Below are 21902 nucleotides of genomic sequence, written 5' to 3'. Positions count from 1 at the left end.
TCAGGACAAAAATGCATTCTAATTTCTCAACTGAATATCTGTTATATAGCATCAGTATATTAATTTCAAACAGTTCTGCCACCTCTCACATATATTTTTCTACTCTTTTTTTACTATAAATTAACAACCTAATTTCTTATTTAAAAAGTTGCTTACTCCATAAAAATGTCAAGAGTAACAGTTATCTAAAAATAAACACAGCTGATATGAAGAGGTAAGAAAATATGACTGAACGCACTAAATAGCAACTTTGTACAGCAAAATGGCACCCTTTCATTGAGGGTCAGAGGTTGAAGACTAATAAAGGAACCAAATTGTTTTTTCATTTGAGGCTTTAACATTTACAAAATAGTAACAGGAAAAGCTAGCGTAAATTGCAATTTTTCTAGACCAATAAATAAATGTTGTTACTGATATGAATTTCATTTTTTTTTCCATGAACTTAACTCTTCCTACTGTTACTAAGTTCTTAGTCGGTGAGCAAAAAGTATGATATCCACTACTGGCAAGTACAGAAATGCAATAATGACAGAGCATGGAAGAACTTAGGACATTATATATAATGACGGGAAAGTCTACAGCAAAATTTTCCATTACAGTGGTTATCTTGAGGGACTCAAGGACATTTTATGGTCTCTTCTTATGGGTGTTCATCCAGCAGTAAAGAAAGCTAACTTCAACAAAATGCTCTGAACCGCACCATAGTTTTTTAGTTGCAAAAAGCAACTAAAGCACTAAAAATTGCACTCACATATGAGTTGGCTATATAGTTATTATTCTTCGAATCAGTAAAGCACTGTGATTTAGGAAAAAATAATAACTGAAAAGAGCAAGAATTATATAACTAGTACGTAACACTGTTAGGATACTAAATGTTTCCTCAAACATTTCTCTATTTTTAACTACAATTTCTAACATATTTGTACAACAAAACATGTAATAAGAAAGAATCCTTATCTTTTAAAAGGCTTAGTTAAAAGAAGTCAAACATTCACAACTGCATCGCTCATGTTAGAAGACCCAAACCCACCATTAATGAGATTCTGCAGACTCATGTACATCATAAAATCTTATTAGGGATAAAGGAGTTCCCAACAAAGAAATAAATATCTGCCTGTAAAGATGCAACTGTAGGACTAAGACAAGTTATAATTTGGTGCAATATTGACTTTGTTTAGGGTGCAGAATGGTTATTACCCTGGATTTAAAAAAATGAAAAAAATAGAAAAAAAAAGATTCCCAAAAGATTCCTCTAGCTGGAGCAACCCAAAGGGACAAACTCCTTTGAAAGTGTTAGATTACTTCATCACACATTTAATTGCTAATCAGGAAGAAAAGAAAACACAGGAAACAAAGAAATATCTCAGAATTGCATATGAGGCACAAGTAATTTAAGAAGAGCACAGTATGCACCATAGCAGTAAAACTAGAAATTAAAATTTAACAGCAATCAGAGGAAACAATTTATTTATTAATTTATTTATTTTTTAATTGTCAAAGACACTTTCTGAACATTTCTAATTCTACCAAATAAAGCATTTTTCCTTTTTGTTTAATATTTACAGATAAAAACTGACAAGCTGCTAAATAAGATTTATTGCTCTCTTTCCTGTACCTGATTGCCTTTCCCAGTAGGGTAGGGAATGAATATTTCAGTGCAAAAGCAGGAAATAAGAGCAGAAAAATGAACAAAGACAGGCTGCTTTGCTTCTCTTCAGAACACCAAATAGAAATCCTTTCAGCCTAACAAATGTTGATTTAGGTTTAAAGTGATCCGCAAAGAAAGAACTCTTTTAGGAGATTTTGTTCTAATACTTTCTTCACTAAAAGATAATGCAGAATTTTTGCTATCTTTTTTTTTTCACTTTTTTTTTATAGTGAAAGATTAGAAACACTTCAAAAATTGCTGTGTTCCACCTGAGATACCAAAATACTTTAAACAGGACAAGATGAATTATTCCACTATCTTTAATACCAAGTGATATGACACTTGTCATGTTATGTGAAACAATTTCCTGTAGGATTTTCCCTGTTTATGACAACCTGGCAAGATACCTGGTTGCTGACATTAATTTGGCAGCAATGGTCTGTTTTACAGTTTCTGTCACCTTGACTGTAACAGGTGGTTTGGAGGTTAATTCCAGTCAGTCCTCACTGACTTCTACCTGTGCCAAGTCAGTTATTAAAGACCTGTGCTTCAAGTCAGCAACACTTCTGAACACAAGTGTTGTAATGAGTCACTTTGGTATAGAAACTGACAGCTGGAGTCCAAGCAGACATCACCTCGGACCTACATAGCTGCAACTGTATTTATTGTGAACCCACATCCACAAGTGCTAGAAAACCCATTTTGAGTTTTTTTTCACTGTTTTTCAGGAGCATGGCTGGATGTTGGATAGCCCCCTTGCACAAGATCCCCTACTTAGAATACCCATATCCCTTTGGGGTCGAAGCTGCATCCTCCCACAAGGAAGGCTGGGCCCTGGGCAGGGAAGAGCTGACTTTGTGCTGGAAAAGTGAATCATCACAAAGCATCATTTGGCTTCCTTACAAAGTGTGGTTTGCCACACCCTCAAATGAGAATTTTGACTGGACAGAGGAGAGTTTTATTTTAACAATTTCCACACAGTAGCCACCAATCACTGGCCATATGTAGAACTGCAGTTAATGTGTAATCTCACTTTCAATCAATGCATATTGTTTCTCCCAAATAACATGTAGTCATTGCTTCTCAACTATTTCTTCACCTTTACTGAGGTGGTTTTACTATCACCCCTGGGTCTGGATTTATAGCAGCACTGATATTCAAATAACACTCTATTGTACAAATGAAATGAGGAAGCATTTAGAACAAAAGAAGGTATTTCACATAATGCGCTATTAAGTGAAACATTTTGCTGATACACTGCACAGCAGAGGGGCTTATTGGTGTCAGGAGACAACAGAAAAGCCCCGGAAAACGACTACATCAAGAAGACTCAGAGTGGTGAATAATCTCAGCCACTCTTCTCTCATTATAATCCTCAAAGCTGTGCTAGTTTTCATTCAAATCTCTCACATACAAGAACAATATCAGCTGAATAAAGCAAGAGAAATATTATGTTTAAAAACAATCACAATATTCAGCCATTCCCAGAATCTTGCTAAGCATCTGCTGTCACACAGAGCTGGGTGTAACATTATAAAAGATGCATACAACAGTTTCCAGATAAGAGAACCTGGAAAATGCAGATCCTGAAGTTACAGAATTCTTATCTAAGATGAAGGCTGAAACAGCCACAGGACAGTGTTTTTTAACAAGCTCTTCCTTACATGAATCCAAAGTTCATATTTAATACGCTGATGACGGCAACAGGCATTAGAGCACTCACTAGAGATTTTGAGAGCTCTTGGCACCTAATGTGATGTGTCAGCTCAGAAAGGGGAACAGCAACTTCCAGCTTTCAAAAATCTTGATCCTCAACTATGCCAAGAACCTCCCTGAACTCTGCACCCTGGAGATTCAGATAGCCTGTGGTTTCTTTGAGCCACAACTCCATCTCACTTGCAAAATATTAGAGCAGCACGTCTTCTTCACAATGCACAGACGTAACAAAGAGATAAGTATTTAGATTCATATGGGATACTCCAGAGTCTGCTGGTTTCCAGCTTGTAGAGACCATAGCACATAAAAAGAAGTATGTTATAATATCCATGGATTTTATTCCACAATTAAAAGAACAAAAAGCATCTGCTATTATACAAAGAGAGCTAAAATGTACATCAAGCTAGTAACTTTTTCTAAAGCAAATCTACTTAAAGATGCTTATTACAAAAATTTGATTACAGCTCTGAAAAAAAAACCTCAAAAAACAACACTGTATTCAATTAACCTTTTTTTTTTTGTTACGGTTTTACTGATGACAAGAAAATTAATTTTCTTTTCTAGCTGATTATTGTATCAAAGAAATCACACAGTACCATGAATAGTCCCTCCCCGGTAGAAAAGACTAAGAAGAAATTAATCAAATGGAAGTAACTGGATTAGTAAGAGATTTCCAGATTTAATCCAAATGTACATAGCAACAAGCAGAACACAAAACCCCTCAAGTTATCAGCAGAAGCTAACACACATGATTACTTCAGGATTTTTTTTAACTAAAAAATTCCTAAATACTTTTTGATCGAAAAGCTTATTTCAGGAAAGTCACTAATAAATATACAAACTGACAGAAAGTAAGCAAAGTATAAAACAAAGAAATATTAATATGCAGTAATATATACACGCTTCACACATACTTTAAAACTAGAATGAAGGAAAGATATTGCTAAATAAGAGTAGAATTAAAAGATCATAAAGGAAGAGTTTGTTCTAGTTATATTTGTTCATTTCCTTTTGTGCTACTTGTGTGTATTTAAGATTGCTTATAAAGAACTTTATGCTATAGTAACTGCTAATTTATCTACCAATGCCAAGAAACCATTAACTGTTTTAAAGCTTATGCATACTCACACAATTAAAAGTTAACCTACAGCACTTTAGCACCCAGACAGCTCAAGAGCCGGTCATTTACTATTACCTCTGATGTGATAATTCAAGAAAAGGTGGAGATGAATAAATTACACTTAAACAATCGTCTGTAATAGAAGGAATGATTTAGGTATAAAAGCCTTCGAGAATTCCTCACCCTAAATTCAGGGTGGCCTTAACTTTCCAAATGGTGTAGTTTGCAGCATGCAAGTTGAGTAATGAGCTGCATTTGCTACAGATCAATCATATTATGGCAGCTGGCTTTAAAGATCCAAACCACAGGTAGGAAGATTCATGCCTAAAAAAGCCATGCTTAAAATTTAAGTTTCTGAAATCCCACACAACCCCAAATAAATAAATTATAACACAGCTCAGTGTAAGTAAATCTCTGTCAAAGGTTTGGGATACCACTCTTATGTCTTGCCAGAAGTACAAATGAATCACTGAAGAGGCTGGAATTCCAGACCTCTCATCAAATGATGTAAGTGCTTCTGCCAAGGGCAGATGGCAAGTTAGCAGGAATTAAAATTGTCAGCAGCCTTAGTGAAAATGGAAAACTAAGCCCAAACCTAAGAGCCAGCCTAAGTTTGAAATCTATTTTTACCTGTTATCCAAATAACCGGAACAGGGTTCATGTTACAGACCCATCTCTCCTCATTAGTCCCCAGCAAAAAAAAAACTCTTGGCAACCTACAGAAATCTGGTATTCAAATGCTTGGACACTGGTGAGTGACACAAACACTATCATCTCTAGGAGCAGCCACTTGACTAGCACCAGGTAAGTGGGCTGAAAGAACAAAATATGTCATGTGTTTAGTGCTCAGGTCTTGTATACTTAAGTTAGATGGTACATGTATTTGAAAATATATTAGACATAAGTAAATATGAATGGAATTAGAAATACTGAATATACAATGAAAACTCATTATACTGTGAAGCGATATAGAAAACATCTGGATGCCATCTTAGAGATTTGTGTTTTTCGTGATTAAGGAAACAGCTGCCTTAGTAAATTACTCATATCCACCAGTAATGAGGAATATCTTTTATCACAGTTCATCTGTTAAACCACAAACATCTGCTTCCTAATTTTCTTTTTATTTAATCTTGTGTACCCAGCCCAAGTGCTGGAACAACAAATTTAAATAGCTGCCTCATTTTACATCTTGCAAGCTATCATATCTAAACAAAGAATAGCACTTTGCATATGAAACTCTCCTTTCAAGCAGGTGACCGCTGAGAGGTGATTTGCAACACCATCTGTGTGAAAGGGAGGGAGGGGTGGAGAAGCCTAATAAACATTAAATGGTGAATCAATAATTACATTCTTAATGTAGCATAAAGTGCTAACTGAAGATTAATTCCCAGCTTTGTAAATTTGTCTTTATCTTTTAATTCCGTTACGTGATTCAGAGAAATACTCTTACTGTAAATTGTGATCCTAAACCACACTCTGTGAAAGACACTGTAAAAAAAATCACTCTGTAGGTAAAGAAAGTGTGATTTTTAATGTTATCTCACAGCAAATGGAGAGCTGTTTGTTTCAGCCACTGCTCCATAATACTTGCAAGCTTGTTCCACTTGCTAATGGAGTTTTAAAGAATGCGTATTAACTATATAAGCACAGTAACACATAGAGGACTGTGTATTCCTACTTTTATAGTTTAACTCTTTTTCCTAACTTCATTTAGTTAATTTTAATATTTTACTCTAGAATCAGAATAATAGCTTAATGAAGGGATTCTCAAATAGCAGACCAGAGCAGTGAGAAAGCAGCAAAAGTGTAATGTCCCTACATGTTTCACTGATTTGGGGGGGGGATACCTTCCAAAGGGGCCAAAACACAAGGTCTCCCATATTCTAAAAACTTCCTTGAGTTGGATTATAGCAAACAGGTATCTGCAGAGAAAATATGGCCAGCTTGATGAACTTATGGAAAAAAGCAAAGAAACTACTCTGCCTCTTTACTCTAGCCCCTATCAAAAGGGAATATTCCTGAATCAACACTCAGTCTGGTATCTCAGTATCACAAGTATTTTAAGTAACCTAGGTACTGGTATCCTTCAAAGGCCAGCCTTCAAATAGTTAAAACTTCTGACAGTGTCTGTATTGCCTTGGCCCACAGACCAGGTAGCACAGACCAGCTCCTCTACACCTAGCCCAGGGCTTGTTCCCTCTGGAGAGAGCTGTCAGTTGCTGCAGAGCAATTGTTTTGTTTCTCCAGTGATAGTGCTAGGGCCCCAAGATATAAAACTTCTTTTTTTTTTTCCCACTTGAAGTGCTCCAGATTGCAAAAGGATTGTATTTTCCGCAAGCTGCAGGTGAAATTTATATATAACCTGAAGCACAGCACGGGGCATGTAAAGAAGTGTCACAAGGACTGTCTTAATTGAACTTTTGTTCAAAGTACAGTTTCAGTGGACAGTGGAACAAACCAGCGATGGCCAGAACCTGCTACCGCTTTTATGGGACAATGGTGGCTTGCACTAGAAAGAAGCAAGTAGTAAACTAATTCCCTTGCAATGACGCAGATGAAAGGATTAGAGCCCAGGAACCAAGGATGAGAACCCAAACAGATATGTCTAAATACTGTTGTTTGAAAACAAGTAATGATGTTGGACATAGAATTAGAGGGTTTGTCTTCATTAAACACAAAAAGCCTAAGTAACTTCAATTTGCATTAAAGCTTACTCTAATGTCTTTCAAAGAGATCCTCTGTTCCTGCTCATGCCTTGGCAATTCCACTGACCATTAATTAGATGTGCTCATGGATACAAGATTACATTAAACTAATCTAGAGTGTTTCTTCTATTGTTTAAATATATATCAGGTTTAATGAGTATTTAAAATCAACTTTGTATATTAAAGCTATTCAGTGTTTAAACAACTAAGAAGTGCTTTTAATTCTTATACTAATACTAAAGCTGATACAGGAATTTCCAGATTTTCTGACCTCAGATACTAGAAACATCATAAATACTTCAAGAAGTAAAATGATTGCAAGTACAAAGACAATGCCTGCTGTTAGTCTGATAGATTTACAACATGGATCACTTAGGAACAAGCCATCAGACATAAAATTCTAATTGACCTTCCTCTGCGACAAGCAGTTACAGTCTCTTTCATTTCACTTCTAGATGTATGAAAAAGGAACAAAAAGTTTATTTGCTCCAGCCTTAAGTTTTCAGTAGTCTCTCAGTCACTATACTAACCAAAGAATGTATTTTTCATTTCTTTTGGAGAAATTTATTTAAAGCAATGGGATTGAGAATTTGTAATTTGAGTAAATTCAGCCTGGATTTGCAGCTCTGTTCAAACAGCTTTGCTTTATTCTGTGACAGGTGAGCTCTCTAGCACTAGCAGTTACATTGATGTTGCATTTCTGAGATGCTATTTTTCAGGGGAGAGGAACACTAACATTTAACATCTTTCTTAGCTCCCTTCTCCACAAAACCACACACAATCTTTCTGATTTTTATACCAGGAATATAACAAAAAAACAATCTCTCGTATATTAGAAAAGTACAACAATGCTTTCCTAGCTCAGTGTGTTATTATTGTTGAGATTTCTCTGAGCAACAGTAGTCACTAGTCTGTCTGATGAAAAACGTGCACATCCAAAACAAGCCTAAATAAAATGCTTGTGTATTTTCCTTTAACTAAATATAAGAAACGTGAACTCTCTTGCAGTTCTTTTAATGTAAGCCAAAGAGAAGGTCTTCAAGAGAGAACTATAATTTAAGAAGCTACTTTTATGTTGTAAGTTAAATCATCAGGCAGACTAATTCAATTCCTCTGTGTTTACTCTAAGACTATTTCTCTTACTGGACAAGCTATAAAACTAAGTGGCTAAAATATAAGAAGGCAAGCAGACATTTCCAATTCTTAAACATCAGAAACAATTGCTCTGACTGAAGAGCAGTGCTGCCAGAAAGTAATACATTTATGAGTAAATCAATTAGTTTCTCTGAATTTCCAACAAAATTGTTCTTTTTTTCTTTTCCCTAACAGCTAAACTTTGAATTCATTCCTATAACTAAATAAGCCCCGAGATGGTCTCTCCAAAGATTAGCAATACATTATTTTTGAATGCATTGTATATTTGGAGGAAATGATGGTCAGAAGTAAACATAAAGATATGAGGTAATATACATATCATCATTAATAGGTATTATGTCTCTCCCTACTTTGATGCAAGGAGGGGGGAAAAAAAGAAGCATGACAGTCCTATAAGCTCTCTCTGTTTTTACCTAAACTCATGACATAATTCTACCGTTTCATTTTATTGTTTGACTGAAGACTTCTCATGGCCAATCCTAGAAAGAATACTTGGCAGTTTTCACTTGATTATTTTTCTAGTTGGTAGTGTGTAAATTAAAACACAGCAGTAACGTATCTGCATTTCAAGTTGGATCTGGTTATGAATAAAAAGTCTTATGAGCATGACTTAGAATGATCTACATTCATTTCTTCTATCACTGTCATAGACCATTGAGAAAGAAACAGTTGAGCAAAGAATTTTTACTACCTCAGTAAGCTCTTGACTTCCATCATTGGGCCAGTTAATAATCACATTAAGAAATAATCCTTGAGCAAATCAGAATGTCTTATGGCATTTAACATTAGACTAAGTTTCCCCAGAAGTTCTGACTACCATCGTGAGTCACCTGTAGCAGTCTGGCAATATTTGTCTACAGCATCTCAGCAGTTATTGATCTTGCCTAGAATCAGGAAGATTATTTGTTGATCCCTCTTGAATATAAATGGAAATAAAGGCAACTATGGTGAGAAAAGACTGAGCACAGTCAGTCTGATGTTTGCAAGAGATACCCTACAAGCTGTAAATACTGATGAGAAGGCATGAGTTATTCATTACTTTTGCATAATAAAAGGAAAAAGATTGGAATTGTCTGTATACTATGAATAGTGTTTTTAAGAACAAGTTGGGAAAATAGCATCCTTTAAGAAACGGCATCGTGAGCTGCTGACTTTGTTCTGCAGCTGTTGGTTTGAAGAAAAAAAAAAAGGATTTTTAAAGAAAAATGGAAGAAAATGAATTTTATAGCATTTTCTTCTCATACAGTGGTCCTCAAGACCTACTGGACTGTAAAATTATCTAGCCATGCTTGCAAAAATTAAGGACAACATGCCCCCCAAGGAAAAAAACCACAACTTTAAACCACTAGCAGAGCTGAACCAGCTTCCAAAAATGACTAATGTTATCTTGTTTAGCCTACAAAAGTAGATGACAACCTAGAGACTGAAGAAAACAAACAAACCAGACACATTCAGTTCTTTAGATCAATGGTTATGGAGTCATTTGGTAGTTCAACACATCTGACTCATGAGAAGCAACAGAACTGGCCCATGATGCCAGAAGGAAGTTTGGTTTCTGTTTGACTGACTACTTCATTAACACTGCTGCCGAAATGGTCTTCCCTGTTTACTTACGAGTTTTGTCAGTTTACATCTGGATTTTTTTTTTTTTTGTAAGCCGAATTATGAGAATCCCTGTGTTGTACTGGCTTAACCAGTTATTACTTAAAAGGATTACCAAAGTCAGATGGCTTAAGGATGACAGAGCACTGGCACAGGCTGCCCAGAGAGGTTGTGGAGTCTCCTCTGGAAACATTCAAGACCCGCCTGGACACCTACCTGAGCAACCTGGGCTACGGAGCTGCTTTGGCACGGTAGCCATCATCAGGACTAGATCATCTCTAGAGGTCCCTTCCACTCCTTACAATTCTGTGATTCTGTGAATTAATGATGTTTGAGTGGAGAATATCACAGATGTACCTAAACATAAAAGCCCAGTTCTTCAGAATATCTTAACTATCTCTTGACCTTTTACATCTTATGCAATGCTAGAAAACTAAATACCAAGATAGTGACAGGACAAGGGGAATGATTTTAAGATCAAGGAGGGAAGGTTTAGATTGCGTTTCAGGAATTAGTTCTTTACAGAGTGATTAGGTGCTGGAACAGGCTGCCCAGAGAGGCTGTGGATTCTCCATCCCTGTAGGTGCTCAAGACCAGGTTGGATGGGGACCTGGGCAATCTGGTCTAGTATCAGATCTGGAGGCTGGTAGCCCTGCCTGTGGCAGAGGGGGCTAGAACTTGATGTTCCTTGGGGTCCCTTCCAACCCCTTCTATGATTCTATGAAAATTGACCAGATAACACCTATGGAAATACAAAACTAAAATATTTATTGACAAAAGACTTCCAATGCAAACAGTGAGCTAAGGAACTTAAATCTGCTGTTTAAATATATCCTACAGCATTTTTCATTGAGAAAAGCAACACCGGCACTAATATTATTCCTCTCTTTCATCTTTGAAGTCTTCACTGAAGTGATTTTATTCATCCTCTTCTCGGTTTTTGGCTTGAGAAAGGTTTGTAAATTGCCCACTTCTATGTATTTGGCCTTATATTTACTAATTTGAGGAAAACAAAAGATTTGCCTTTGAAATACTTCATGATAGCTCCAATTAGGGGTGATCACCTGCCAAATACCCAAATTCCCTTCTGGCATAAATTGTACTGGAAACAGCTCAGGATTTTTCATGTGAGCCATCTTTTCCAAATTCCTACTCAATCATTTGCACATAGAGTGCAAATACAGTCTGTATGGCAGCGAATAGCTTTTGGCATAGGAGAAACAGGAACTGCGTTCATTTATTGACCAAAAAAATTATCAACACTATTCAACTGTTGCATTTTTTACAAACAAATGGCAAACAGATTCCTGCAGTTTCTAAAAGTAAAAACCCCTTCTTAGTTTTCCTTTCAAATGTTTCAGATTTCTGTTCTTTGAAAAGCCATGATCCTGACAAAAACAAACAAAAAACCTAAAGTCAGGCCAATTAGCACTCTCCATAAATTGATCCCAAGTGTTCATGCTAATTTAAAGTCAACAAGCCTAGCTTGTATTTGATACAGATTTGATCTGCCCGGCAAGGTGTACTGCTAAATCCAAAGGAGGCTAAAAGTATATCTGTCTTCTGTAGCAAAAATGCCATTACCTGTACCTATTGTTGGAGGCACAAAGAACATCAAAAACAACAATAATGTCTGTTTCTGATGTGAGGCATTCAATTTTCTCAATGATCTTCACTTAACTTGAAGCTGCAGGACTTCTATGTAGCAGAGAATTTGCTATTTTGTAATGAATCTCTAAACTGATTCTTCAAATAGCCATGATCTTGCATTTGGATTTGTTGAACCTTGTGAGATTCACCTGGGCCCACTATTCAAGCCTGTCTAGATCCCTCTGGATGGCATCCCATCCCTCTGGTGTGTCGACTGCACCCCACAGCTTGGTGTCATCAGCAAACTTGTTGAGGGTGCACTCAACCCCACTGTCAATATCACTGATGAAGATATTAGATGAAGATATTAATGAGTACTGGTCCCAGCACTGACACCTGTGGGATACTACTTGTCACTGATCTCCATTCAGACACTGAGTTATTGATCACTCTCTAGGCTTGATCCTGCAGGCAGTTCTTCATCTATTGAACAATCCACCCACCAAATCCATATCTTTCCAATTTGGAGAGAAGGACGTACCTGAAGGGGGCCTACAGGGAAGATGAGAAGGAACTTTTTAGAAGGGCATGTAGAGACAGGACAAGGGGAAATGGTTTTAAACTGGAAGAGGGCAGATTTAAACTAGATAGTAGGACGAAATTCTTAACTACGAGGGTAGTGAGACACTTGAACAGGTTGCCCAGCAAAATCGTGGATGCCTCCTCCCTGAAAGCATTAAAGGCCAGGCTGGATGAAGCTTTCATTGGCCTGATCTAGTGGGAGGTGTCCTGCCTATAGCAGAGGGGTTGGAACAAGATGATCTTAAAGATCCCTTCCAACCAAAACCATTCTATGACTCTGTTATGGGGTACTGTGTCAAAAAAGTTGAGATAGATGACATCAGTAGCTCTTCCCTTTTCCATTGATGCAGTGACACCATCACAATAGGCACTGGGTTGGTCAAGCAGGAATTTGATGACATTTAACCTTTTCCTGGAGTGTGGTGCATACTAGCATATTTTCCCAACATCTCTCAACAAATACCATGACATCCTACAGAAAATATAAGTTTTCTACCGCAAATAACTGTTTCATTTCTAATGTGCTGGTGCACATTATTTTTACCTCCTCCCTTTTTGTTTTGTTTCTGTTTGGGGAAGAGGGGGGGTGAAATCAGTTTAATGATTCAATATAGTCTATTAACTATTACTTTTGAGCCACTGAACTGAACTTTTATAATTTACAGAGAGAATGAAATTGTCCATATTTTTGATGTAGCCTAAATTAAAGGAAGGTGAGCTAATGCCCCTCTATTCTCCCTGTCAGCACAAGCTGAGATACTTCGATGTTGCTTTCATTTGCAGAAAAAAAGTCAGATTTTTGGTTGTAAGCTTACAGACATTATTCTTTAGATAAGGACAGTATATTTGCAACAGTGCCAACACTGTTTGCAACTGGCTCCATGGAGCCAGGAGTATTGTATTTAACCATATGCTGTACATTTTCTATTAAATTTTCAGAGTAGGACAATCCTACTAACTCTTCAGGCAATATGATTTTACTCATCTTTATTATTAAAACTGCATTTGGTGCTGCAAAATAACAAAACCGAATACTGAGATAAATGAAAGACAAGTATCTACAAATTTCTTTGCAGATACATGGACTCAAACAGACTGTTAATAGCATATCACAGAAATAATTCCTCTTCTGGGTCAATTCAGAACTGCTGCTCAAAAGGAAAGCACCCACACTACTACTACTCACAGATACACCCTCTCCAACTGTTCTGTAGACCACAAACAAGTGAAACTGGGGGTTGGTTGAGAGCCAAATCCTCAGAGCAAACAAACCAGCACCCTGTCAGTTCTACTTAATAATATAGCTTAGGTGTTCATGTCAACCACACCAGCTGTTACAATCAGATATTACTTAGCTCTCATTATCATCCATTCTCCTGTTTAACAGTTTACTAGCTTTGGCATCCAGCTACTGCAAGTCTGGAAGTGAGCAGGATTTTTTGTTTAAATCGGTGAAATGAGCAATGAAGTGTTTATTTACTTATTTCTAAAGTCATTAAATGAATGCAAAGACTTTTCAAATAGGTTTGTCATTAGGCAAACCAAGTTGTTTTTATGAACTCTCTAAGCACACAACTTACTTTTAGTTGTGCAAAAGAAAATCCATTACATGTGTTAGAGAATAAATATACAGGTCAATTCTAATCTCATGTTCTTAAAGCCCAAATCAAGGCTCCTGGTTTACTTCTCCTCCTGCTATGAGGTTTACATATGGCAGCTGAAATGGATTTTCACCACAGCTGCTTTGACCTTCCTGCCCTGGGTATCACTGCTGTGAGTATTCATGTTAATGACAAACAGCTCCAAGAGAAATCTACTTATGTTGAACTTCATCAGTTAACAATTTAATGAATAGAGATGTGAGTTGTCACTGTTTTCACTTTACATTAGCACGGTATGTGAGTGTTTATTATAATGTTCAAAAATTGTTGGTGATGACAGTAGATCGCTTGACAGATGAATAGATAGCGGAGCTTCCACAAGGTTTTATTTGGATAGGCTTTCCCCATTAGGGTATGCATGTGTGGTATGAATAACTCCAAAGCAGGGAGAGAAAAAACACTGAACAGCAAAATGTGAACAAAGTATGAAAATGAGCACTGCCGTTACAGTTCTTTGAAACATCCTCAGCATTTTGTGTGCAGCCACCTAGAGAGACAGTGTAGCATAGAGTAGCCAAGCAAGTAGGACTGTAAAAAGGGAGAGAATATTAGGAATGAGGAAGCTTTCAGAGTACAGGGAACCTATTAAATGGAGACAGGTTTAATAAGCAGTCAGAAGACTGGAGGGCAATCAGCTTGGAACAAAAGAAGAGCAGTCTGAGAAGACAAATCTTAGGAGGTCATCTGCAGAATGCAAGCCCATAGGGAGTCTGTACATTCTGATGCAGCTAGCAAAGAAAGACGTGCATTATTATTAAAGGTGATGAGGACAGTGAAATACTAATGTAGATAATAGACAGTAAGGGAAACAATAGTGACTTAAACTCCATCTCTGTCTGTGAGGTTAAGCACCTCATCAGAGCAGATATAAACCACATTTCTGTACAATGTAATGATGCCTTCTTGCAGAAACTCAGCGGTTTTAAGAGAAAGAGTAGCTCCTGACTTCGTTTGACATTCTGCTAACTGATGTTTCATGCACCAATTCAACGCTCTGTTATAAACAAAAGGTTCACGTCGGTAATGCTCAAGTTTTGAAAGTGAAAAGCTAAGTTTTCACTAGGGAATACTCTTGAAGAGATTCTTAAAAGAGTAACCCTAATGCACAATCCAATATTGGGATTGAACTAGATGACCTCTTGTGATCCCTTCCAAGCTGAATGACTCTCAGATTCAATAAAATAAGGAAAGAAAAAAAAAGATCATAAAAACAAATAATGAAGATCTTTTCAGAGCCCTAAAGGAACTAAAATGTGACACCATTGAAATACTGGTATACATACTGATGTATCACTTATAGTAGCAGCAGATGGATAGTTAGTAGCAAACATAAACCAAATCTTAAAACAACACTGAAGAAAACGACATGCAATAGAAGTCTTTTACTTTCTAATAAACAGGGAATTATACTGCCAGTCTGTGAAGAGGTGGAACAGTGGCATTCCAGTGGCATTCACACTGAATTGTTTAAGCTGATACACAGTATGTCTGAAGTTTTGAACAGTGTAAAAAATGAAGTTTCCATGATCAAAGCCCTTTTGTTAATTAGTGTCAAGTTAAGTGAAAGGAAGCGGAAGATAAAACATGGTCAGTTCTCATACTGGTGAGAAAAGATCCCCAAGGGATCTATACTAAAACTTACATTTTCTGATTGGCAGAAACAAATACCTTTGCACAGGGAGAAAACTTAATCCTTCTGCCATGAAGACTGGTAAGTCACTAATTATATGTTGGTGATTTTTTGTGTTTATTTTCTCTTTCTTTCTTTCTTTTTTTTTTTTTTTAATGGAATTTAAATATTCTTCATTAAGTGATCCATCTGCAACAGTACGGGAGCCAGATAAAAACAGTTACAGTAAAATGGTGGAGAATGTCTAAGCACTGTACCAAGTCAGCAATGTTTTGTAGCCAGCCTGGAAAAAGCAGCTCTGAATCAAAATAATCTATACCCTTATACTGCCATAGTAGTTAAAAATCTGTTACATTTCTACTTCATGTCACAGAGAGAAATGGCAATATAAACATCAAGTTGATCAGTATCAACTTTATTTTATCTTCTTTCCATGAAGACAACTGCCTTTACTCCCAAAAAAGAGGATATATTACGCAGGAAGAACAGCTGTCGATTCCAAAATATTTTAATTAAACAAAAAAGAAGAGAAAAACCAACAAAAAACCAAACAACAACAACCTTCCAAACAAGCAATTAGTCATCCCATTCAGAAAGCAGAAAAGCTTCAAAGGAATCTAAGAACTTACCAGCTGGATCTAAAATTCCCATGCTCCTTATTCATTTCAGAGCACAGTGGATTTACTTATGTAGTTAGGATTTAGAAATTGTTATGAAACACACAATATGTTGCAGCTTTGGATCATTACACATGGGAATGTTATCTAGAAGTACAAACAACTATTTCTGTCACTTTTTCTAATGAAACATAGACTTCTTTAATTAAGATATTCACAAGTGAGTTTTAAATAGTTAAATGAGCTTTTAACTGAAAATTTTAATCCACTGAACAATCAGTATACAGGTGGTTCCATTCCCTTAGGAATGCCCACTGATATAATAGATTAAAGAATGATGTGGAAGCAACCAGGCTCTGGCAACATCAGTCCCTGCTATGCTTGTCAGCAGCACCAGTGGAGGACTGACCCAACAACATGAGAAACAACACACTGATGGATGATTGGTGTGCCATCAGAATAGCTGCATCTAGCTTTTCCCATATGCAGCAGCTGGTTATAGGTTCAGCTCTTAAAAATGTCAAATCATTAAAAAGGCAAACCACGAAGTTTCCCCACATCTGATAAAGGTAGAACATTTTTAAGAGATGCATGAGAAAGCACACTGAGTTACGCTCTCTAAGTCACTATGACAACTATTATTTAGAAACACCATTCTGTTTCAGATAGGAGATTTCTATCAGAGTAATGAAAAATACTCACTGGGTTGGACAGTGTCTTTCTCAACTGAAAGGGCTTTGGTCCCTCCCTAATCATATGTATCATCTTTGTGTTTTGCTTTAGTTAATGACTCCAATCATTATGAGAATAGATGTTAGTATCCAATATCACTAACATACCGTTGCAAATTGTTTCACTTAATAATGCATTATGTGAAATCCTTCTTTTGTTCTAAATGCTTCCTCATTTCATTTGTACAATAAAGTTTTATTTGAATATCAGTGCGGCTATAAATCCAGACCCAGGGATGATAGTAAAACTACCTCTGTAAGGGTGAAGGAATAGATGAGAAGCTGTGACTACATGTTATTTAGGAGAAAAAACATGTATTGATTGAAAGTGAGATCACACATTAACAGACACAAGATATAAACCATCAACGTATAAAATCAGCAGCACTGATGACAAATGGCTCAGGCATTTCTTGGCAGACAATTGCCATTTTATTTAAAGGTTCACACAAAGTCCTCCACCAACTCTCGTCTGCCAAGAAATATTCTCTGTTTCTGTCACAGTCAGTTAATTAAAACATATACTGGAAAATCTCCCCTCATGAGGAAGCTGTAGGCTGCCATGAGTTCCCCCAGTTTCTTGTTTGGGCTGAACAAATCAGGGACCTCAGCTGATCTCTATTTTGTCTTGCCTTCCAGACCCAGACCCTTAGTTGTCCTTCTTTGCATGCTAGTATTTTTATGTCCCTCTTACACTGTGGTACTCAAGCTCTTTCCTCTGCTGTCTACACAAGCCAGACATCATCCTTGAACTTCTGCTCACACAAAGGGTTTCTGAGAGTGACAGACATAGAATATCTAGTACACAGATGTTGCACAATAAAGAGATTGTGGTTAGACCTCTCCAGGAGGGGAACTGATTGAGATGTTCTAGGAAGCTTTTGGTCACTCCTCAGCAGCTGCATGGATTCTCCTTATGAGACTGACTCAGCAGAGCTAGAAATATTTAATCATATTTCCTTTCTTCTACATTTCTTCCTTAAACTAGTCTAAGCAAATTGGCTTTTTAATTTTTTGCTATCAGTGTGTCTTTAGAAACAACTTCTTCCATAGAATCATAGAATCTTTTGAGTTGGAAGAACCTTCAATTCTGATAACAGCCTTAGGTATGCTTATTTCCAGCTGCCAAGTTATTGTAGAGGATGAGTGATTTCCTTCAAGAGCCAGGGAAGAAACATAAAGTAAAACAATATTTATTAAAGGTGAAGAAGAAAGCTACTAATCACCTCTCAATTTTTTTTTTCATTAAGAGTGAATTTGAAATGAATCTAAGTGCATTTTATTCTCAAATTTTAGAAGCTAAAATATAAACAACTGTGTATTTTATAATATCACCGTGTTTTCAATATAGTCTAAATTCATAAGAGGATCCAGAGAAATAAACAGTAAGTTTCTTTAGGTGGCAATGTTGTCAGTAAAAAAATTGTCTCCTCATAATTGCTTTGTCTTAATTACATAACCCAATAGTACCTGCTAAGATAATTTTATCTTTATTTTAAATGGTATATATGTCGATTTTTATTAAAATTTAATATTACTTAAAGTAACAGGTTCAAAATATATCACTGCCTAATATTTGAGAATTTTGAGTATGATCGAAAATTATACATCTTTAGGCTTTTTTGAAGTTAATGATAATAACTGATTCTTCATAAGGAACCTGCTTTAGCAGGGTAATTGGACTCAGTGGTCTCTCAAGGTCCCTTCCAACTCCTGCAAATCTGTGACTCTGTGATTTGAATTTAAAGAAATCCCAAGACAGATTCAACTTATGGTTAAGGAGTTTTAACTTGTGTTAACCCTACAGTAAAATACGAGTATAATCCACAGTCAAGGAACAAGAAATTACACTAGTAAGACTGAAGACTTTTTAAGTGCCAAACAAAAAAATTTAAATATCATAGTTACTGTCGCTTAGTATAGCCTCCTCAAAATATGTTACACAATAAACTGCATTCATTAAAGCTCTTAAACAAAAAGTGCTTCTTTATCTTCTCTAGAAACCATGGTAAGTGTTGTCACAAGACCTATGAAACTAATCATTGAGATTAATGGGATATTAATGCTTTAAAAACATTCACATGTAAGCATACATAAACACAGTTATCCTCTCTTTCTTAACATGTCTTTTCCATGAGAGTTGATGCTTCCGACTTCAGGAAAGCCAACAGCTTTGTCAGAGGTGCAGTTTATATGAGCTAAAGGACGTGCTCCTAAATGATTTGTGAAGCAAATACCTGATGTGCCAAATCTACTACTTCCACAGCATAGTGGCACAGAGGCTCCATAATTACACACTTCAGCACTGAGCTTTAACATGAAGCCCAGTAGGAATGTACTTGGTATGGCATCAACTGAGAAAAAAAAAAAACAAAAAACAAAAACAAACAAAAAAAACCCCACACACAAAGCAATAGCTTAAAAACTTCCATACAAATTAACAGTAACAAGGAGCAGTAAGAGCCATTGGACAGACCTTCACTGTGTGAAGTCATATTTTCAAAAGGTCTAAATAAGTTTAAGTCTGATAAATAAAACAGGTTGCTAATCTGAATATGAAAGGTGAAAATATCTTACCTCTTCTCCTGAAAGATAGTAAGCTGAAAGAAGTCCACCAACAAAACGGATGTTCACTTCGAAAACTGAAATTTCTGCATTCTGGTGAAATAAACAGAGATAGTGTTATTCCTTGATGCTTTTCTGTGAGAAAGATTCTCTCTACTGCTATTTTAAGTTCTGATTATATTTACATGGAGTGGTAATTCTAGCTAAAGTAGAAAAAAATATATTTTATTTTTTAAGTACATACACAGGCATTAAACCACAATAGTAGATGGTAAAACACAAAATATGTAGGGAATGCAAACGTTATAACTTACAGCATTTTGAAGTGCTTCCTTCTCTTCTTCAATAAAATATCACCTCAATTATTCTCATACAGTTTATCTTTTCATCTTTTCCACTTAGATATGACTCACTGTATAAATCCACATATGCGAGCACTTCCAGTGACTGCAAGCGATTCAGAATTCACACACAAAATATTCTCTAGATCATACATCCCACACTACCTCACCTCACACCATCTTGTATCAGACACCATATGAGTTCTTGGTCAGAGTGTTGTTATCAAGAATATTTCTACTTCATTCTAAATGCAGGTTATTCTAAATTGGGACTTGTAGGTAATGTGAGAATGAGTCAATTATCTGTAATCACACCATATATTCACTAGGAAGCAGATGATCTTTCACTATGATAATGACAGCCCTTCCCAAGCTGGCATGGTCTTTACCAATTATAGAGACTGCCTTTGTTGTACATAGCAATACAGATTCAGCCATTACCTCACTCAAAACTCAAAGCAGCTGCTTCTCTGCCTTTTAAAATATAAATCTAAAAGATTCTAACTCTTATGATCACTACCTTATCATCCTATTCTTGACCAAATCAATTCTGGTTTTATCCCAATATACATTTGATCCGTGGAAGAGACATTTAGTTGAAAAAATAGTCTGGTGAGGCTTCTTAATTTCAGTCTTTGAATGTAATACCAATTCTTTTATTTTTGCATCTCTATAGAAAACTAGCACTGACCTGTCAATCGTCTAGACTTTCAGGTTCAAAAATAAGATGCTTGACTTTCATGTATTTTTAGTTCTTTTTACTTCTATTGATTTATTTTTCTGTTTTCTATTTCCTGGCACACACTATAGCTATATTCAATAGAAATCAGTGCATAGTGGAGCTGCAGTATTTTCTCCCTGCTTGTAGGTGTCTATCTCATTCATCAAGTTCTTGTACATTTCTCCATTTTTAATGTTCAGACGTCAATCTGAACAGGAGAGAAGAACTTGTATCCTATTTTCTATGGAATTGAAATTCTAGCAAAGTACCTTAGCAGATGAAAACAGTACTGAGTTGCTCGTTAAAAATATTCTTTCAGATTTCAGTATGCAAGGCGCTCTGTTTAAGTAAAGGTATCTAAGCACATTACAAAGGGTTGTTCACTGTCTCATTGGTTGTAAAGGTACAAGACACTCTCTGACTTGATACAATGCTTGTCCACTTCTCATTAAGTGTGAAACATCCTACAAAACTGACTGTGCGGGTCCTCCTCTAAAAATTGAGAATATAATTTAATTCAGAGAATCACTCTCATTAATATATAATTCATATTGTGTGTGTATGCTCACATGTGTATGTTGGTTTTGTTTTTTTTTTCAAAACATCAAAGTCACATAGCTCTGCCTATAGAAATCTTCCAGCTGGCATCACATGTTGAGACTGCCAAATGAGAAGGCTTTGCTAGTGTACAAGACTGGTCAGAACAAAGTTTTTCTTCCTAGTTTATCAGTCTTAAAGGTACTAAAGCTCTGTGGATTCTCCTAATTTATTCCTCTCACAATATTTATCTACTTACATTCTTTCTGAAAAAAAGCTACAAAGGAAATTCAATAGGACTTAATTTCTTGTTCAAAAATTAATCTGATATTTCTGCTTCCAAATATTCACTCTTTGTGTCAGTGAATCCAGCAAGATGTAGAACAAAGCAAGCATTCAGTTCAGCTTTAACTAGTGCAGAATTTCTACGCACTGTATTTTTTAATTATATCAAAGTACATGGTTAACTCGAGGATATAAATACAAAAATACTTAAATCTTCTAGAAATCTGAACTAAATAGTACAACGGTTCATCTACTAAGCTGGCTACCTATGTAAGAACATAACTAAGGATATTTATGTTAATGAAATCCAGCATCAAAAATAGCCCATAGGGAACTGGTCTGACTTAAAAAAAAAACACCTAAAAATAAAAATAACAAGGCTGTTCAAAATAAATGATGATTAAGGGCATTAAAGGGACAGTACTTCCTTGGAACTTGAACTAAGCTTATATATCCCTTCAAGAAAATTCTAAAATTTGTATTTTGCTTAAGAGTCTACTTCAAAAATTACAGTCCTTTCCATTACAATCCTGAGCTTTAGCAAAGGCCAAAAACTTTTCTTTGATGTGGGAAAGCTGAAGCTGTAAAGAGGAAGGTATTAGACAAGGGAATGCGTTCATCAGATATCTCAGATAGTTGTGTTTCCTACAAGACCTGAATGAAATTACTGTTTGATTTGATCCAAGTAAACTG

The 21902-nt window shown here is 36.1% G+C and overlaps 1 protein-coding gene across 1 annotated transcript in view; it reads right to left on the bottom strand.

The window, feature by feature from the left end:
• MAN1A1 (mannosidase alpha class 1A member 1) overlaps positions 1-21902 on the bottom strand; it is a 133159-nt gene that overhangs the window by 58705 nt on the left and 52552 nt on the right. The window contains exon 4 of the mRNA XM_065734660.1: positions 19338-19418. Coding sequence (XP_065590732.1) covers positions 19338-19418 — 81 coding nt within the window. The remainder of the gene's footprint in view (positions 1-19337; positions 19419-21902) is intronic.

This window comes from Cyrtonyx montezumae, unplaced genomic scaffold (genome assembly GCF_038088225.1).
Source record: "Cyrtonyx montezumae isolate F1298 unplaced genomic scaffold, pur_monq_1.0 scaffold_0, whole genome shotgun sequence".
Lineage (NCBI taxonomy): Eukaryota > Metazoa > Chordata > Aves > Galliformes > Odontophoridae > Cyrtonyx > Cyrtonyx montezumae.
Note: the sequence above shows the minus strand (reverse complement) of the source record. Positions and strands in the feature narration are given on the sequence as shown.